Source organism: Aythya fuligula, chromosome 2 (genome assembly GCF_009819795.1).
Source record: "Aythya fuligula isolate bAytFul2 chromosome 2, bAytFul2.pri, whole genome shotgun sequence".
Taxonomy (NCBI): Eukaryota; Metazoa; Chordata; class Aves; order Anseriformes; family Anatidae; genus Aythya; species Aythya fuligula.
The window spans coordinates 41,037,502-41,058,821 of record NC_045560.1 but is presented as its reverse complement, the minus strand read 5'-3'; the positions used below and the strand labels follow the sequence as shown (position 1 = coordinate 41,058,821).

General features: G+C 41.6%; 1 protein-coding gene across 3 annotated transcripts in view; it reads right to left on the bottom strand.

The window, feature by feature from the left end:
- Positions 1–21,320, bottom strand: part of RARB (retinoic acid receptor beta) — a 282,674-nt gene that overhangs the window by 43,142 nt on the left and 218,212 nt on the right. For all 3 annotated transcript variants that reach the window (XM_032180618.1, XM_032180619.1, XM_032180620.1), the window contains one exon: positions 1,041–1,182. In XM_032180618.1, coding sequence (XP_032036509.1) covers positions 1,041–1,182 — 142 coding nt within the window. The remainder of the gene's footprint in view (positions 1–1,040; positions 1,183–21,320) is intronic.

Here is a 21,320-nt window from a genome sequence, read left to right as displayed (position 1 = left end):
AAAAACTCTCAGCAACCAAATAAGTCATTACACCAAAGATTTTTTTTCTTACTGCCATCACTCCATTCAAAAATGGGAATTTTTCAGAAGCATTACACCCCTTAGAGACTTGAGAATGGCTTTTTTGGGGGGTAGATTTCTATGCTTGACAGGGATGTCAATAAACTGGAAAATGAGAAAAATCACATACTTCTATCTGTATATTTTAAAATGCTAATTTGAAGGGCAAAACCTGGATTTCTAGAAAAGAAGGCAGGGAAAGTTGTCTTTTCATGTGTGTGCACTTGGAAGTATTTGTTCATAGTCAGGTTTACTGGCTTTGTGGGTTTAGAAGGGGATTAACCAGATTGTTTCACCTTTCAGAGGAGCTCCAACAAGTAAAAACAGAAGACTCAATGCCATTGTAGCATCAGGCTCTGTAAAATGTCACAAACTGGTGTTAACACCAGAAGAAGGACCTCTTGCAAAAGCACCCACACTGGCACAAGGAGAAGGTGCAAGGCTGAAGAAGGCTGCTATGTGCTGCAAAGGCCATCGGGAGGCCCTTGGGAAATGACACCCTGGGCTGACAGGAGAAAAACTTGCCAAGCAGCGAAGCCACAAGCTGCTCTGCACGGCTGTGGGAGGACTGAAACAGCCCTTAAGAAGCCAGTGCCATCTCGCTTATGCCCCAGGAAGCCATTTCTAGAACACAGGGGAGATAATCCAACCTTAAAGCAAGCATCTGTGATTTTGTTCCTTTAGAAAACCTGGTGAAATGACCCACGTAGAAGTTGTCACATCCACACAGGTTGGCCACGTTGCACAGAGAGCACATTGCACTATTTGGTCTTAAGTGACAGCATCTAGGCTGCAAAGTTAAGGACTCAGAAGTCAATAAAGCACATCTGAAGTCGCGTGCAAAGTTCAAACTCCTTTCTGTGCACATGAATACAGACACTGGCTTCAATTGCGTAACTGTGTAATATTTTTCTTCCTTTGGGACTGTCACATATACTTAGGATATGACAAACAATAAATTGCTTCCGAAGACAACTTACATTCTTTGGACATTCCCACTTCAAAGCACTTCTGTAGTCTGCAGTACTGGCAGCGATTTCTGGTAACTTTATTGATAACACAATTTTTATCTCTATGACATGTGTAAACCATGTTCTTCTGGATACTTCTGCGGAAAAAGCCCTGAAATCAAGAAAAAAAGAAATCGAATAAACCTTTGAGCATCCCATAAACCTTAGAGACAGACACTAGCATAGCTTTAAAATAACAAAATAAAATCAAAGTTATGGTTGGAGCATGGCATCTTTAAAGACTCACTCTTTTATAATTAAGTATTGTTTTTTTTTTTTTTTTTTTTTTTTTTTCTGCAACATAAAAACTCATCTCTTAACCAAAAACAAATTAAATAATGCAACCAAAAGCCAAAATAAGCAAAACTACAACTAGTAACAGCACTCAGGAAATGAAGTCCTGAAGTTTTACATGAAGACTCAGATAAAAATGTTTTTTGCTTATGGATTTAGCAATAAGCTGGGTAAACAACAGCTTTCTTAATTGATCCACTTGGAAGTCAAATACTCATCCAACAACCAAGAGTCTCTCAGCCTAAAGATCCCCTCTTTTTCTGTTAGCACAGAGGTTCTCTATAGCTCGAATACTGCACGTAGAAAATGAAGTAATTTGAAATCCAGGTCTTTTAGCTGTCTGAATTCCTACAACAATTAATTAGGCTTCTGCAGGTGGAAGAGTTCCAGTATCAGGTTATTGAGTTGTGAACTTGTAAAAGTCGCCAATTACAGCATTTTTCTTATTGAGATACAGCTGTGAAAATAATCATGTAATTATAATGATCTTGAACAGAAATTAAAGAGGACTAGAGGTCTGGTTTATACTTAAGGAACAACATTTGCCTGGATTCCTCCTTTGGCAAGTAAAAGAGAAAAACAGTCATAAATGGCAAGATTAGCTGGCACAGAAAAAAAGGCAAAACCAAGTTAATTTCTTTATCTACGCTAAAAACCAAGCTGTAGATAATATCACATAATAATGAAGAAGAAAAAAAAGAGGATTACTTTAAGCATTTGAGAAATCAACCCACAGATATTCAGTGAAAGTATTTCTGCAACAGGCATCTGGACACTTGACAGTACCATTTAACCTTCTCCAACAGATTCTGAAAATCATTTCAGCGAGTGCCAGGGTCAAATTTCAGTCAACACTGTAGCATTATATAAGAACAGTTAGCAATTTAATATTTGTTGGAGGACTTGAGAGGTTAAAACTCTTCAACCAGCCACATGTTTACACCCCACGGGGAAGTGGTAAACTCGATGCCACAGATGATAGCTCTGTACCAACAATGCGTTTGTCTGAAGATGTAATCATGGTGAGCTATAAAATTGGCTCTCCTAAATGCACTCACAGAGATATGCAATAGTTCAAAAGCCCCAAACCCTGTCATTCGTAGTTAACTGAGAGAGTTTCTGGCCATACAATCAGGGAGTGGTAGGGCAGGCACAGTCAGTAAGGGCTGGTCATAAATTCCTTGCACACCCAACATGCTATAGATGCTAATGTTATGAAAATTCCTCAAATTCACTCAGAACTGAAAAATATCTCCTTAATCACGTAACCCCTGGCAAGAGTTTTCTGTTCTTGCACAGGCAAGCCTCATCCTGACATTAGCTTCTCTGACTTAGAAGACACTTCATACAATCATCAAAGAGCTAACAAAAAACATTTCTTTCTCAAGCTACAGGACACAGCAGAAGCATTCAAAGACAGTTGTTTAGGCAATTAAAATGTTTAAAGATTATCAATAACACTGCTATCTTATATTCCACGCTTTGCTCACTAACATTGCTTTAATGTTTGTTAGGAAAATATGGCACATACATTTATTTACTTGCCAAGAAGAAAATTTATGGTAATTTCCACTTACTATTTTCTTGCTTTGGTATTTCTCTAATTGCAATGCCTGGCTTCGTGGTAATTGTTGATGATGCTAAGTAGAACTGTGAGAAGTCTATGACATCTTCTTGAGTTCAACAGACAGAAATTGTGAACTGTCCTGGTTCAAGGATCTCCATATGGCTTATTTAGTCACTGCTTTTTACATGGCATGAGGTAGGGGAAGGCAAGACTGGTAGCTTCCCCTGCAGCCATCATGGTTTAATCTATTGCTACATGTCACTGATGGAATAAGACTCCGAACATCAGCCTGACACTGCAGGAAGCAGAATGGCCTGAACGAACAAATACGACTCTTGTGCAGCGGCCATCTCACCGTGCTGAACAACTGGAGTAATTTAATAAACGCAGCTCCCAGAACCTCCTTGTTGTCTGCACGTTCCTTGGGGCACAGGCCACCAGTCATCCATGCTTGAGCAACTTCAGATTTACTGAAACAGGCACTACTTGAAACAAAATTCAAGAGTCAAAAGTGTCACCCAGTACAGAGAAGAGAGGAAACAGCCTCCCTCGTTGTACCTGTAATTCACCCAAATATAGCCAGAGGTTAATGGCACCCACTGAGTGATCATGTGTTCTGATATTTAGACACAGGTTCTGCATCCTTTTAACCTAGGGTCTAATTACAACCCATCAGGAAGGAAAGTAGAGAAGGTTACCTCAGTCCTTAGCACACACAGTTGACCACACAGCCAAACGGAAAAAGGTGATCTGACTTCTGCAGATGACAAGCATAAAGCATTCATGAACTCATTACTAATATAAAAGGCTTAAGAGAACAAACCTAGAAAAAGCAGATATCCAGGATGAAATTAAGGGTTTCTTCAACACCCTAAGGTCCTCAGAAATATCCTACCCCTCAGAAATACCCTACATAGAGTGAGATATATAGAAGAGAGTATTGTGGAAGTTTAGACTTGTATTACAAAAAAAAAAAATCTTACATATTTGATGTTTCTGGACTTACTCACAAAACAGAAAAAAAAAAAAAAAGTGAACCTGTTAATGTAAAAATATTCATATGAAAAAAGGTATAATGTGGTCCTGATCAGGACTAAGGACCTGTTTTCTCTGAGGAACCTTAGCGCCCACCCCTAAGTACTTTTCTACCAGACAGCAGCAGGATACTATTTCTACTGAGACGTGTGGCAAGCTCATTTTAAAACCTTGACAATACGTCACTGAACAGATTTGATCTGTCTCTGGACAGACACTAAGAAAAATGCCCAGATTATAGATATTATTTAGTTTCTCTGCATACGAAAGCCAAACCGAAACCATCCCACGGGGGGTAATAGGCCATTCTTCAGGCACAAAATGGCAAGCAGCATTTGTTTAGCTCCGTGGTTTGGTTCTGGGAGCCGCCTCCACACCCCTCACGCTGTGCAGGCACAAGCATGGGGAGGCACTCCGAGCAGGGTCATGCCCAGATTATTTCCCAAATCTGATGGTAGGCTAAGAAAAATATTTGCTCATGAGGAAAACCTCTATGCCAGATAACTGTGCGGAATGACGGGGGCTTTTCTCTCCGTATGCTTTCTCTCCCTCCAGTCTGTCTCACCCCAAGTGTCAGGTTTATAGCGCAGGCCATAAACGCAAATCAGACACACTCCAGGCACCCAAAATAGTGAACATGCCTGGCTCGATGCCGTGTCACACGTGCAGCCAGCCTGAGGCCTCTGGGATGGGCGCAGAAGATGTGATTTGAGGGAGGCCGTGGCTGGGGCAGGAAGGCAGGCTGCCATCGGCTGCGGAAAATGGCCGCCTGCCCCCAGGCCTGTGCGCTGCCTCCTTTCTGGGCTTGCTTGCACTGCGCTGCAGCAAAACCGAAACACAAACACTGCCGAGCATGTCCCCCAGCAGGTATGCGACAGGCTCGCACTTGAACGTGGCCCTTGCTCATCCCCCAGGTATGTGACTTGTTGCACCACTGGGGATGTGGCACATCGCCCGTGGCTGTGTGGCTTCCTGCTGAGCCCGTCTCACAGACCGCAGCAAGAGCAGGAGCCTGCCTCTGTCCCTGCACAGGTACCTGCACCTCACCTGCTTTGGCTACCGGCACCTCTGCAGCCAGAGACAACACCCATATTGCTCATATCCTTTTTTTTTTTCCCCACACTATGTTCAGTAAAAATAGCAAAGTTAGAAGCAGGCCTACATGTATGTTTTCCTCCTGTACTCTTTGTCAAGTGACTTGAACCCTAGCTCACAATCCCAACAGTTTCTTCAAAAAACATGAAAGGAAATCTGAATGCAACCTAACCTAAAGATGTTGTCAGAAATTTTGGAGACAGCAAACTACCGCTGTTTGTAAACTAATCGGCTTCAAGTTCCTATAGGCTTTTGGAAGACAAAGCTACTACTGATGATAATACATTCACCTCGGAAGGAATCTGTTCTGCTCAATATTTAAATGAAGAATGTTTTATACAAATATTTTAGCATTCCTTCCAAATTAACTCCCTGTGATGGGAGATGAGACACTCCTGTGCCAAAAACAAGCACAGATGATTCTTTGTAATTTAAAACACACTACAAATACAAAGACAAAGACATTCTGTGAGATATAAAACATTACTGTGGTACAAAACTGTTTTTGATAGCATCTACAAAGCACTTGAAATTCAAGTAGAGAAACCTACTAAGACCTATCAGGAACAGTGATTTGCTCTAATATTCCTCTACGCACAACTTTTGAAAGGAGCACGGATCTTGTGTTTTCTTTTAGCAAAGACAAAGAAGCTTTACAGAAATCACACTTTTGAATTAATTCTGTCCTTCTGAGCTGCTGTTACTGGCAGCCTTCACACAAAGCACTTTGGACTGACATTTCAATTTTTAATCTCATCTTTTCTGCACACCACGCCATGCTCCTCCCAAGCCCACCAATCTTGTTATCTTAATGGATGACAGATAGAGTATCACTCTGACCATGCCACATTAGGCATCCTCATTTACCCAGTGCAAGGAAAAAATGCTGAGTATAAATTATTCAGAAATGTATTGTATCAGCGTGTGTTCTCTGAGCATTCACCACTGGCAGAGCAGACAGATTATTTTTCACTTTTAATTGTGTTGATATCTTATCTGCTGCACTGAAAGCAGAGAGTGATACGTGAAACCATATGTACCAAGCAGAAAATAAACCCAGTTTACTAGGTCTATTGCTTAAAATTAAATAACTGATTTAGTCAATGTAACTTCAACGTGGTGCCAAACGAACCACGCCATCCCACTCACCATGCATTTTTGTAGTTACCTGTCAGTGTGTCAAAACTTAAAGAGCTCAATTCAGAGGATATTAACTATTTCAGGGAGATATGGAATGCCACCATGCCACTGGTTATCTGAATACAAAGGAAGACATTAAGGATAAACCCTTAAAAAGATGCTAAGTGTTCAAGCTGACAAAGTCTTACAGAATTGTTAGCATGAACTGCTACCCTTACCTATCTGAGAGGGGAACTATACAGTTCCCAGTCCTTCACCATCCAGTTGATTTTGGCAAGTCACATGATTTAAAGCCGAAGTTATACCCATTACATGAAGAGATGGATCATTTGATCTCAACAGCTTTTTAAAAATATTTTTGCCAGCAGAGGGTATGCCAAATCTTTTTTCATAGATGTAGCGGGCTTACAAGTTGAAAAATTGCATTGCAAGCCAGTGATAGAGTAATCAGCAGAGAAGGGCTATTGCTAGCTCAATCTGTTTAAACAGCCTGCTCAGTTCATCTGGTTCAGCTTTGATTACCCCCAAATACAACCAGCCAGCTATGACTCTCACAGATTTAGAGGCTATTCTTTGGTAAATTTGCAAAATAAGCTTCTGAGTGAAGTGAATTGCTACTTTATCGTAAAAGAAACAAAGGAGTAGGAAAGACTTTTCTGTGGAATGGTTTATCAGTCATTTATAAACTCTGACTGACTGAGCTTTGAAGGGAAAAATACAGAACAGAAACAGCTGAAAAGAAAACCCAGCTCATGACATACCTGAAACTTCTGCTGTTAGGTTTACTGTGACATACAGGACATGTTAGTATGCACCCTTCTACAGAGCAAATGTTTTTGTGATACATAGCCTCTTTTCAATCTATTTATTTCAGTCATTCAAGTAACCCTCTATCCTCACTAGCCCTGTAAAGCTTGCATAGGTAAGGTAAGAACCCAGTTCCTGCTGTCTCTGGAGCATCAGCAAAGACATTTAAGCTCCCAGTGATGAGATCTGCACAAAACTACTTTGCTGTGTGTCCAGGGAATTGCACGGGTGCATTCAGGAACTGAATGAGATTTGCAATATTTATATTACAAGTGGCCACAGCCGAGGAACAAACCCCACCTTTCCCACAAAGTCCTGGTAGGATCAGAGGTCAGGTTAGGGCAGGCAGAGCACACCTTTCACTCGTTAACCAGGAATAATTGGGCTGATAACATGCAATCTCACCACTGGAGTTACATAGAAAGGCTTACAAAAGACCAAAAAGACATGGCATATGATGTTAAGTGATTTTGTACAGTACAAAAGACTGTAAAATGGCTGCAGCCAGAACACAAGACCCCAGAAGCAACAAAAGCTGCTTTTGCAGCCACCTAAAAGGAAGCTAAAATAAACGCATTCTTAGCTGCAAAGCACTTTTCCAGGATGTCTGCACTGTCTATCACGCTTTGGAAGTCACGGCTCTTAGAATAAACAAATTAATTGTCTGACGTTGTGGCTGGAAACCACCGCCTGCACAAAATGGAAGCCGCTACAACAATAAGTAGAGGAAGGCTTGTTGCCAGGAAGCCCAGAAATTGTGCTGATCATGTGTGTCAGAGCAGGACAGCCAGATCTTTGCAAAAACAAAGGAATTAACACTGTTCCATGCCCATAGCTTGCAGAGAACACCTAGAGGATGTAGCTGCCTGGCAGAAGAGGGGCTGGACACAGCCTCTGTGAGAGCGTGCAGTATGTTCTTGCTGTTGTTGTTATTTTGAGCAGGAATTCACGTTTCACCTCAGCTAGCCGTTTATTCTGCAGATGAGGAGCAGACATAACCTCCCACGGCCAAAGGAAGAAAATAAAATTTGCTATTTAGAGAAGGTATTTTTTTTTTTTTTTAACCAACAGAAGTTGAAATGCTCCATAAAAAAAAGAAAAAAGCAGGCTTTATCCCGAATCTCACATACAGGAATACAGACCTGTGGACCTATGAGCAAACAACAAAGGGGAAAAAAAAAAAGCTATGCTCTTTGTCATTGCTTTTATATATATAGAAAGGCTTGTAAGGTTCCTCAATTCTTAAAAAGAAAAGGCCCCAGTGGACAGGGACAGGCAGATAAGGGATGTGTCACCATCCCTGAGCTACCAAAGTGGAAATGCTCCTGCAAAGACAGGGAGGCCACATAGAAAGTAATGGTTTCTAAAGTGCAAAAAAAATAATAATAAAAAAATAAATAAATCTTGTGGGCCACAGGGAGCAAGGAAAAACAAAACAAAACAAACAAACACATTTTGAACAACAAAGTTTGAAGGAAGCTATTTGAGCTACTAATGCCTATTAGCCCTTACCCTGGTAAGGCTGGAAATGAAACCCATTTTTCACGGTGCCCTACATGCCAACACATTTTCTGATTGCAGAAAGGCAGCTACTGACAGCACGACCTCCAAACACACACAGAGAAGGAGGGAGAGCGAGTGCGATCTGCCACGAAGCGTGCGAGGTTCATTCATTCGGCTGCAATCCGCAGCAGCCTGTGCCAGCAAGGGTACAACGCTATCCACGAGCCTACCCATGGATTTCTCCATAACTTCGATTTTCACTGAACTCCTGACCTTTTTAGCAAACATGTCAAAGTCTCCAGACGGAACAGTCATCACCTTGAAGCAATATGTAAGGGGAAAGAACCACTTAGATTCTCTCCACTTCAGCAATTGAAACAGAGAGGAAGGAGCTGGTATGCACTTCCATCTGCTTTCTTCAAATTAAAAAGGAAAAAAAAAAAGAAAAAGAAAAAAAAAAGAAGGAGATGAAATGTATACAATTAAAAAGTTACAGTTAACTTCCTTTCAGTAATGTCTGTAGGATGATTTTTGGCCTGCTAGGAAACTCCAGATGGGAAAAGTAATGAATATAATTTAATATGAATAAGAGGAGATCAAAGAAACATTTTCTGAGTGGCAGAACGCTGACTTACTTCACACGGTTCAATGCAGAACTCAGGAATTAATTATCACATTTTGCTATTTTCTTATTTTTTGTTTATGCAAATCAATTCCCCTTAACCTAATTTGTAGAGGACCAGACCCGCAACCCAATAAAACCATAAAATGTCACTCGGACGGCCGTGCAACTGGCTAGCACTTATCCAAAAGGCTATATATGTTGTTAACTGCTCGTCGTTTTTTCTCCTCTCTTCCCCTCCGGTGCCTCAGGATTTATACCACCAATTAAGACAATAATGAGTGCCCCAGGTTGACCTCCCAGGAGCAAGAATTAATTAAGCGCAGTATTTCTTCGTGAAGAATGACACTTTTCCAAACCGTTTATGTGGCTCCCTTGCATGGAAGCACAGTACCAAGAAAGACTTCCCAAACAGCTATCCCCCACATATACGGCAGATTTTGGTTTATGCTCTTAACTCAGGTCTCTTTTTATTTGTTGTGTATGCTTATATGGCTTTTGGATGGCAGGAGCAGGGGGGGACACCTTTCAAGGACAAGCTCATGTTTTTATTAGATGTACATGGGGTTTTTTGAACCAAGATACAAAGGAAAAACTGAGCAACAGGTACTCTAACAAAGCAGCAAGACCCAGTACCAAAGAGAAAATAGAAATCCCTGCCAAGCTATGCCCATGTAGTGACATGCAAAGTCCTGCAGCACGCCGGACGAGGAAAAGCCTCATGTCAGCTCTGCAATCACCACGCTACAATTACTTCTCGGAGCCTCTCAAATTAGCCTCTCCACTGAGCTGCTGGCAGAGCTGGGAACACGTGAAGAGGAGAGGGCAAGCTCGAACAAAAACCTAGCTGGGAGAAAGGAGGTATGTGCACGTTCCAAGGAAATTCCCCGTGTGGGTGGGCTCTGCCTCCTCCTCCTCCTCCTCCTCCCTTCCAGCCTTACCCCCGGAGGCTCGCGGCGTTCCCGCACATACTTGGCGCTGCAGTTATTTATCGAGCGAGACACGGGGACTTTCACTAATCGGCAGGCAGAAAAAAAAATAAATAAAAAAATAAAAAAAAAATCCCTGCCCTTCTGCACCGTCTGAAACCTACAGACTCACCAGTTTCTAACCCGCTATCGGCAACTGCATGTTTACAGCTCAACTGAAGAAATAACAAACTGTGCCACGAATATTTGCAGACGCCTGCAAGCTGGCTGAACGGCAATTCCCCTCGCTCTCCCAGGCAGACCCAGCTGCCTCCTATCCTCTCAACAACCAACGCCTTGGCCTGAATTTGGTCCCCTTGTCTGCCTGGGCTCCTGGCTGCGTGGGGTGAGCCCCGATGAGCTGCACCTGCTGCAGGCTCCCCACCTGCGAGGAGCTGAGTCCAGCCGCGTGGCTCGCCCTGATCCTTCAAATCTGGCATGCTTCTATGGGCTTTGTCCGACCCCAGAGAAGTTTTAACAAGTTTCCAAGGAGGGATGAAGTGACGTATGAAAACAACGCAGAAAACAAACAAAAAAGCAATTTAAAAAAAATGACACAGACAGAAATATGCCAAAATAAAGCAGATGTCTTGAGCATAATGCTTCCTGGTGAGTTTTACAGGCGTGCATCTGCATGGCTCATCAGCACATGGTCATTACCTCTCCCACCATTTCTTTTGCTACTAGTTTTGACAACTGATCTCTAAACAAATACACTGTACGAAATCCCTTGAAATCTGGCAAGTAGTGTCTTGTGCTTGCTGCTTCACGCTGTATTCTCCTTCACCCGCGTTCAGTGACAAAGAAACTCTGCTAATGCAGAACGACCCCTCTAAAACCTTGTAAAATGCAGAGTTTAGCAAAACTCAGCTGCCTGGAGACTACAAAACAGAGTTCAAGTAAACACCCAGAAGTATTTAAGTCTGGCTCTCCAGTACTGGCAGTAGCAAAGGAAAATTACCTTTCCACACTGCAGCTGAAACTCATTACTGAAGGCGACAGCAGAGAGATGAGTTGGAGCTGGAGCAGCTTGGCAAAACCACCAGGTTAAGAGTGACACGGGGGGCCGTACCCCTCGGCCTGGCTCCCCACGCACTCCAAGCACGTGTGCAGCCCACAGCACGGCTTTCTCTGGCTTCTGTACGGCACCGTGCAGAAAACAGAGTTAGCAGGGTGTCGTGGGCAGAACCAGCACTGCCCTGTGCAGCTGGTGTCCTGACAAAATGGGAGGATGGGCTGAGAAAGGTGGATGGATGCAGGCTGTGTAAGTGAAGGGGAAAAAGAGGGGAAGGAAACAACACAGTGGTGATGAGGATTCACAGGGTAACAACAACCAGAGGTAGGGAGCTTACTGCAAAAGTTAAAGACAGAAGTTGAGCTGAGTTGTGCACGAAGGGCGGCTCGCAGGACAAATGTGGCCTGCCTGGAACAGGGCAGCTTGGGCTGCTCTGACGACAAGAAAAGGCGACCTTTTGGAGATGACTGAATGGACTGGGGCTGATTAATCTGCCACAGGAAAATCTTAGCAAGATGTTTTCCTGTTTTCTCCCTCCCCTGCCAGATTCAGACAGAGAGCTCCTATGATCACAAGACGATCATTCTTTCGATTTATGAAAATCACATGGGACAGAGCAAGATAAAAAGTCTTTTCAGTGGGCTCATCCATGGGTGCTGTGCTTACATCTCTCCTGTTTACCTAACACCCTCTCTTCTCTTCTTTCAAAAAACCCCACAGTTTTCACTTTTGTTTCTGTACATGTAGCAGTTGCCATGTGTCTTCTAAGGATAAATGGTAAGACCATTTGCAGCAGCATCCAAGCAATGCCTTGTTCTCAAAGAAAGAAAGAAAGAAAGGTGAAAAAGTGGTAGTACTCATTCACTTCATAAGCGGTTGGCTGCAGAGCTTACTCTGAAACCCTCTCCTTAAACTTTTCCTAGGTCTGGAGCACTGCCACTCTCTTGTACCAGCAGAAGGCAGGTGAGGATCACAGCCCACCCTGAAGAGAGGACCTCATCCTTCACACATGCTGGTCACACGTGCACAGAGCTCCACAGAAAGCCAAGTACCCTGGGGATGGGGAAATCCTCCTCCTTACAGGGAAGATTCAGCTGGAGAGCCATCGGCCAGGACAGTCGCAGGAGGAGCGAGCAGCAGCCCTCTGCAGTGGCAGCACCACGGTTATAAATCCCCTTTTTCCCTGGTAAAGGCCCGGGAGGCAGCCTGGCTGGGGGCTCCTGCCTCTCCCCTCAGTGCCAGGAGGGCCCCCAGCAGGCTCACGGGTCTGCTAAAGCTGCAGGCAAATCACTGGCTGCATTAACAGCCAGCCAAACAGACATTTTTTGGCACTGTTTCAGCCTGCCATCTCACCTTGTAATTTATGTATCCGTTATTCCAGACAGGGGATCCAGAGTCAATATACCTTTTCCCCTTTAAATGCAGGTATTATGATACGGTTTTATTGCATCCCTCTAAAACGTATTAAATGAGAAATATTAAGCATGGCCTCGTGAAATCATAAGGGACTTATACACAAAAACCTGTTCCCGCTTCTCAGCTGTCTCCCAACTTGAGCTGTCAAAATTGCAGCAACTCCTGGGTATTATCAAAGGGAAGAACAGCTTATGAGTAAGGGACCCTGAATATCTGGCAGGCCAGCTGCAGTTATATACCAATTAAACATCTACTATATCAATATACCCAAGCTACCAATTACAGGTTTGGACGTGTGAATTCTTTAACACTACAAGAATTTTCTTCTGAGCTGCATCTCAGATGTCACACCTCCAGGCGTCTCCTGCAGGAACAGAAAACTTACGGAAAGTTCACATGAAATGAGAGAAATGATATAAAATATGAAGAAGGACACAACACCTTTGTACTCTACACTGAGCTCAAGAAATACAGTATCCATACTTAAAGACTACAGCAAAATTCAGATACAGAGGAGGGAAAGATAGCCACATGGGTATAATCTTGAATTTTGGCAGCATCAGACTTTTGAATGGTTACTCAGAATGTGAACAGTTTTTCTGAGCAAGGGATTCATTTTGCTTTACTGGAGGGTAAAAAAGTAGAATGTCTAGACCGAACAACTTGAAAAAAATATGTGTAAAGCTGACTTTATTGTAAACACCAAATCTTGGTGGCTCCTATAGGCTTTCCTGGTATAGTACAAGGCTGGGATTTCACGAAGAATAGCTCTGCAAAGCTGATCAGCCCTGGGATCCATGCTGCAAATTCAATTGCACTCCATTCCCAGTGGAAGCTAAAAAAAATGCCCTGTTAAGGAAATTTCCTCAAAGGAACACTTCATTCAGGATTAGAAAGACCCTCTGTTTCCATGAGCAGGTCAGTCAGAAAGCACAGAGAGCAAGGGAAGGTCACTTTCTGAGGCCAGTCAGAGCAATTTTGCCAGTTGGGAAGCTGACCACTCATGGACAGGGTGACGATGCTTTACAATAACCAGAAAATACAGATAGGTTTATCTTTCAAAATAAATCCAATAAGAAGCAAACAAAGAGCATCTGAATGTATATTTAGCATGCAAGTAAGCAGACTTAGATAGTGGATGTAGTTTGTACACTCCCCAAATCCTCACATTTTGGATTTAATTCCTTCTAAGATGTGCCGGTCGGAAAATCTTTAAGTATACTTGTTAAGAAGAATGCAAACAACAGTTTAAAAAGATGCCTAAGGCAAGCAGAGCAGTGACTCCAACCATCTCACAGCACTGAAGTCGACACTCAGCCAGAACCAAACTCAGCAAACTATTCCAATCTCCCCACTTATTCCCTAGAAAAGTCTGGAAAGCGGTGCAGTTCTTTGTGGCACCCAGCAAGCTACCAAACCTAAATTCAACAATTGCCGGTATGTCCTCCTCTAATGTCTCATTATGCAGTTTCTTTTTAAAAAGTTCCTGAATTAAAAACTGAAATCTAGCTCACTGTAATTTTACAAGTCTGTACCTGCTGTTCAGCAAGCATAAATAAATTATTTGGCATACTGCAAAAAACAGTAGGCTGTTACTGTTAATAGAAAACCTCAAACTATTTCATTTTGGAGATGTTTGCTTGGCTACCCATATTGCCTTATCTGCTGCTTTACCTCTGCAAACAATACTTCTAAAGATCATAGTATAAAACGTTGTATTAAATATGGTGAAAAACTGCATTTTTTTCCACACTGTGACGAATTTCTGGGTGTGCACAGGACAGCCTGTACTCCACAGCTCTAATTAAAGGCCAAATGTTGTCCATGAGTCATGAAATAGATTAAGGTGGTGAGAACAAAAGCATTTTTTTTCCCCTCTTTAGGAAAGAAAAATGCAAAAGTGAAATCCTTTAGAATCTGCTTACAGGGAAATAAAACCACGCTCTACTTCAGTTGCATAAATATCGTGGGACTTCTCAGAAAGAAATCATAGGAAAGTGAATCACAGCCCACCTGTTCCTGACACCTCTCGTCGATATGTCACGATGTGATTTGCATAGACAGCGCTTTTAAACCTAGCTGTAATTTACTTAATTCTGTCGAAGTTGTTGCAAACCATGCATACGTTACCAGTGTGGTGTGACCCTCAGCTCTCAGCCATCCCCTAATAAGCCAAAACAGCTACTGGCAGCGACACGTGACAAACACACACATGGAGGATTGAGTACCTACCTTGTGCAAGAAGCTGTGATTCAACTTCAGTCATGAAATGTATGTATGCATGTGAATTTGAATCTTCTTTTTAGGGTATATATTCTTAGGCATAGAAAGGAACAGACACTGACAGAAGAGAAAGGCTTGACAATTTAATTTAATAATTACTAAGAACAAACCATGGCTGTTATAGTTACTCAGCTGAGAGTAACTCCTTAGAAAGATGTGCCAAGGCCAGTAGACACTAAGGCTACATCTGTATTAGGAGATATCCTTGGGGACTGTCAGAGACGTATGATGTGGAAGCCCACCTCCATGTCAGCCAACCCTTAGGGCTTCTAAAACCATCCAGACCTGCTGCTGGAGGTAGCCACTGGATGGCTCGCAGCCCCGAGCTGTGCCTGGGAGGAGTGCTGGTTGGTGCTGCCAAGCACCTTCAAGGGACACAGCGCTGCAAAGCGACGCCCCAAGGTGGCTGGTCGCTATTTAATTTACCATGGTTTAAGTCAGATGCTGTTCTCCTTTTATTGAGAAAGCCTTCATGGACAGGGGCAAAATAAGAAAGCAGCTTCCAGTTCCTGTTTCCACAGGACACTAGCCTTCGTGCTTGCAATTAACTGGAACAGCTTGGTTAGCATAGTTATAGACTAATACGGGATGATCTCTGCACTTTTGTTACAAAATAACAAAATTAAAATAATAATAAAAACAACTATTCTCACAGCTTAAGATGAACACCTGGTGTATGGCTGAGGGTAAGTGGTACCCAGTGCAGAGTGGAGGAGGTATAATCCATGACTTGGGCCCAAGGTGCTGGAAATCAAGTATGACATTCAAATACTCAACGTGATCTTCATTTTTCTTCAACTATCATGGTTGGTAATTTATTTTTTCTTCATTTTATTACATTCAAACGATCCAGAAAGAGATTTTAAAATGTATGGTAACATAAAGTATTTGTTCCTGACCCTGTCCATTTCATCGTGTCTACTCTCAGTAGACTTCCCATAAATACACGCTTCCCCATCCTTCAAAAAATATGGAATAAATTCAGTATTTGGTAAATGTTTTATCTTCCAAGCAAAGAGAAAAAATAATTCAGAATATACTGCAATGAAACAGGTATCAGCTTTTCAAAGGACATTTGGCGCTTTTTTTTAATTTTAAAATCTTAAATCTCAAATAGACCATTAAAATGATGAGGTCTCCTCTGATCCCACGAAACACAGAAAAACTCCAGGTTTTTCAGTACCGCATGTAGATCACTTTCAACTCATTTAGCATCTTTCTGCATATGGCCTTGCTTCCTGCAAATGGCACTGTTTTCTGCAAACAAATGGCTCTGAACATTGCTACACTGCAAAGTGCTTGAGGATCAGCTGATATTAACAGTATGCAGAAATGTATCTCAAAATACATTTGTCATCTTCTGAAAAATGACTGTTGATATAGCTAAAACTAGGAGTAATTTTCTGTGATTTAAGGAATTTTTCATAGCTGTGCATGAACGACAGCATGCATCTCCACTGCTTGCACTGTCACTTACTAATACAGCTTAAATGGAGACGAATACAGCTTGATCATTCAAGCTGATCTGTATTTTTATTTGAACTGATAGAAGCTTTTACAATTGCGTTGTTGCAACCAATATTACTTCTTTGCCTAATACAAATCACATGTCGTCTGTAATCCAATACTTTAAGCTCGGAAAATAAGCATTTTCAAATTTAGACATGTCTTTTACTTTTTGTTTCAGTTGTAGATGATTACAACACGCCAGAAGAACAAAGCCAAACAAATGCACAGAGCACTGGTGAGATGTTTTTATGAGGTCTGCTTTTATTTTTAGTGCGAGGTAACTTTGGGAAAATTCTATGTCTGGATCCTTAATTTCCAGTAAAGGGGCATAAATATAGACTTAAATGTGATTACATTATAGCTGGAAGTTTACACATGCAAGAGTGTGGTTTCCAAAAACAAGTGCTGCTTAAGGTCCCTCTACAATACCAGAACTGCCTAAGAAAATGCAAATCTTTTCTCACATGATATAAGAGGCATTATTAAAAGAAAGAGGCATCTGTCCTGAAGGATACTGTTTCATAAAGAGAACACTGATACAACAATCCCTAAAATATTTTAGGCCACTCATCAACATTTCTTGCAGACTAAAGCATGTCCTTGCCATCCAGCTCTAAATAAATCAAATCAAAGCCTTTTCCACTTCTAGGCAGTAGCATTTTGTAAATCAGTTATTGCCTCCAATGACCATGGATTCATGAATCACAGCAGGAGAACCCCAACCCTCTGAGTGTCCAGAGGGACATAACCATGAAGGACTTCACTGAGATCATTAACACAGATTATTTTTCTGGGTGCCTAACCAAAGAGCTTTTCTCCTGTTATGTGCATTTTTTTTTTTTGAGTCAGTCCTACAGAATTATTGACCTAAATTTCCAGGTTTATTCTGTCAATGGCTATTCTCCAAGCTGCTTAAAGTCTTTGCAATTAAAAAAGTAAGTATTTGAGTTAGGAACAATTCAAACTGGTAGATGTATTATTTTTATAACTGAAGACCTCTGGAAAGGTATTAAATGTGGCTACCCGTGTATCTCAGTGATCCCCCAGTAGGTGTGGTTTTCTATGGAGGTTCTGATGGAAGGAAAGCTATTCTTTTATGATAAAAGCTGATCTGGGATCACTCTGTAGTGAATTAGATTCTTCTACATTTTTGTCCATTAGCATCAGCAATGGGCAGAGAGGCACCTTGATCATTCAGACAAAACTGCTGGACCGTAAAACTACTCTCTTGTGCTGTCTTCTCTTCTGAAACTGCTCTGGGCATCTTTGTTGCCCACCGAATTCAAGGCAGGAATCCAGGCAGGGTTGCCAGCAGAGGAATGCCATCTTTTAAACACCCAGAACAAGGGACAAGGCTTGAAGAGGCAGCTGAATCTGCCAGAACACCAGCTTCTCCTCATCGCCCGCACAATGATGGCATTGTTTGGGAAACCAGCCCACCACACTCAATCTCCCTTTCTGCAAACCCGACTACAATGAGGAGAAAAGCCAGGCCCAAAGAGCTGAGCTTTCAGTGACAGCCCTATAACCACTTGTACCAGCTGGATAAATCCAAGCGACTCATTTCGTATGGAATTTGTTTGCGTGCTATCTCACAACACCCAGAAACCGGGAAGGAAATTAAAAAAAAAAAAAAAAAAGGCAAAGGAAGATTTTAGAAGTCTTTAACTGAGGTCATGAAACACACAATTCCCAAACCCGCCTTTGAAATGCCACACAGTTTACAAAATGGAAAAGTTGTGAGTAAGTTGAACATTGTGTGTTGTATTTTACACATAAAGAGATGGGCTGCCTCTAGAGTTTTTCAAAAAAATGCCAAGATTTTTTGTTTTTAAACCAGTTTAAAATAAATAAAATTAAAAAAAAAAAAAATCCTTACTGCTGATTTTGACCGACCAGATTGAGAAAGAGCTCTTGGATATCAACCTTTTACATGTGTCAAACCTTCAAATTCAGAAGGCAAGAAGTCAGGGACTCTAAATCTACTATCACAAATGAAATTTTCAGCAAGAACATGCTACAATCAGAGAACAGGAGATAGCTTAACTTTATTTAGGCAGCTCCTGAACTTCCACCACGGTTCATAGGCACATATCATGAAATACTCCAGCCCCCCAAATACTCAAAAGACTAGTTTATCAAAACAAGCCACAGAACAGTCTTTCTAGTGGGAGACAGTGCTTAAGACTCTGGTCATGAGTAAGACAGAAGGATCACTTTAAAAAGTAGGGTTTAACAGACATAAAAAGAGAAAACATTTGGCAAGGGAGGTTAGGAGGCTGCTCCCAGGTTCCTAAAACAATAAGGTCCAAGGATGGCTGTGAGAAGAAGAAGGTCAAGAAAGAAATGGAGAAGAGACCAAGCTGAAATCTAATCATCACATGAGAAGACCACAGCAAGAGTCTGTCAATGAAGGCAAGAAGGTACATCCTGGGGCAAAAAGGTTAACATGCCATGTGAATTGCAGTAAAGATCAGAAATGATGTCTGAAAAACAGGAAGGCATGAGACTGCCAAAGCTTGGTGATGTCGCAGAGAGATGGAAAGTTCGGTCTTCCCAAAATCTGAGTCCAAGATAGCGGTCAGACAAGCAAGAGGGCACACCAGGGAAAGATGGCAGTGGGAGAAGTCAGAGCTGGAAGTAACTCTGGAAATCATCCACTGGCAGGTGACAATTGAGGGAACTTAAAAATTTCCAGTGCAGTGGTTCCCCAATGGAGCATCACAAAGTCATAATCGCCAATTACAGCTCTCCAAGGGGTCATGGCTGGAAGGGTCACCATTAAGAGCATACCCTTTATTAGCACTATATTGCTTTTGGCTGACAGACCATTGGTCTACTACAAAATAGTTCAGCAGTTGATGCTTCTGAGACAGAAAACCAAAGAACTGATCATCAGGGAACAGCATCAGCAAATAGATAACAGAGACACTTAAGGGGACATTAAATGAACACTAAACAAAGTGGGAGGGAGAACATAAAGAGCCCTGAAAGCCAAGAGAAGGAAAACCTGCTGAATCAAAGGCAGTAATCAAGCCCAAAGCTCAAGGACAGAAAGCTGTCCCTTTGCACCAGAAGGATACTGCTAATGACCATCGTGATGGCAGCTTCACTGGAGCTCAAAGCAAAAGAGAAGGAGACAGAGAACTAGAAGAAAAGCAAGGGAGAGACAGCACAGAAAAAAAAAAAAAGAAAAAACAACAACAAAACAAAAACAAACAAACAAAACAACAACAACAACAACAACAACAACAAAGGAATAGGGCCCTAATTAGAGAGACAAATATGAGATGAGGAGAGTTTTCTGTTTGTGTTTCTCATGAGAAACAAGACTGCCATGAATTTGAAGGAATCGGTAAACAAGTCAGAAAGGAAAAAGGAAAAGACTTGAGAAAAAAATATCAGAACAGAGGTAGGTTCTGTGCAGGAGGAAAAAGGAATGAATTTCAGGTCTAGCATCACAGAACAGATAGCAAATCAGGTAGAGAGAAAAATGGGCGAAATAAGAGTGAAGAAAGAGAAAATGGAAACAAGATCAGAGGGAAAGAAAGGGGAAAAAGAGAATTAACATTTGATTAGGATGATGTTCTAGTCTAGTTTATTAAGAACTAATTTTTCTTTAATAATTTTCTTTAATAATTTTTAAAATAATTTTGTAATCCAGTGATAATAAGCAAGGTTGCCGCTCCCCATCCCAACATAGTTTGGCCAACTGCAGTAAAATTGCAAATCTCCAAGAAGATTAAGTTCTTTGAAATTGCTTGGAAACGTGTGTTCAAGTAAAAGAGAAGTAAGAGAATGTGTGTTCAAGTAAAAGAGGAATAAATACATGTGGTTCTTAATGAGAAGAAAGCCTGTGACATGAATTCTTATTGTTGTTCCCTATTCACCAGAGAACCAGCATGAAACTACAACACCATACCAAGAAGAAGCCTTCAGTGCAACTCATACTTCTTAATAAAGCAGGGTCAACCAACTGAAAGGCTGAGATCCACAGAAAATGAGGCTTCCCCAATGGCTATGCTCAGTGCTCAGTGCTTATTTAAACTCGCAAAGCAACTTACTAAATTTTGTATGAAGAGAAAGAGAAGCATGAAGAAAGAATTAATAGTGGGAACACACAGTGAAACTAGCCTTGAGTAGAGGCAGGAGCCTAGATGATTAGAAATAGAGTAAAAGGTGGCAGCTTTCTTATGGTACAGGAGCAAGCATAGAGCAAAGGTGAAGGACCAGAAAAACAAATTGTCAGCAAGGAGGTTTCTGAGGCTATTCCTGGTGTTGTGGTCACATAGTGCTGTCTGCTGTCATCCAGCACAGCGTTTCTGTTGACCTGAAAGCTTATAAAACCCTCAACAGCAAATGTAGTACCTGGCCATCCACTAACAGTACCACTGGTTGACTCATCATGTTCTTTGCCATCATGTTCTGCTGGCACTCACTAAGGAAGATGATTCAATCAGTGGAATAAATTAATTAAATTTAATTAAATCCTAGTCAAACCTGTTGAAGAGTTGGTGTCAACTAACCCAAATATTGCCAGTCTTAAGTAGTCACGTTATTGATTTGGAATCTTGTTGTTTCTCACAGAGTGACAGGTTTTAGACGCAATTCACCTCTCTTTATTTTTTTAACAGCAGCTACTGCTAAGTGCTGAATTGCCCCATCTTGCAAATTAGCAATTAAGTGAACACAATTTCTTTTTGCTGTTGAATAGCAGCCACCACATTACAAGATGGATTTCTTCAGGTATTTTGACAAGTGTAGTCTTGTTTTAATTGTTTACAAAAATGCTTTGCAGTATGCCAATAAAAGCCCTACAGTATATTTTAGCATATTTTTCAAAAATAATGAAGTCTTAGGAACATGTGACCTTGCTGCCACAGTCTGCAATTATGTCTGTACTTAGAGTGAGTGCGTGGGCGAGTAAAAGACACCACCATTTGTGTGTTAGTATCCAAGTAAAGAATGAGATAAGATTTCCTATTTAATGAAAGCA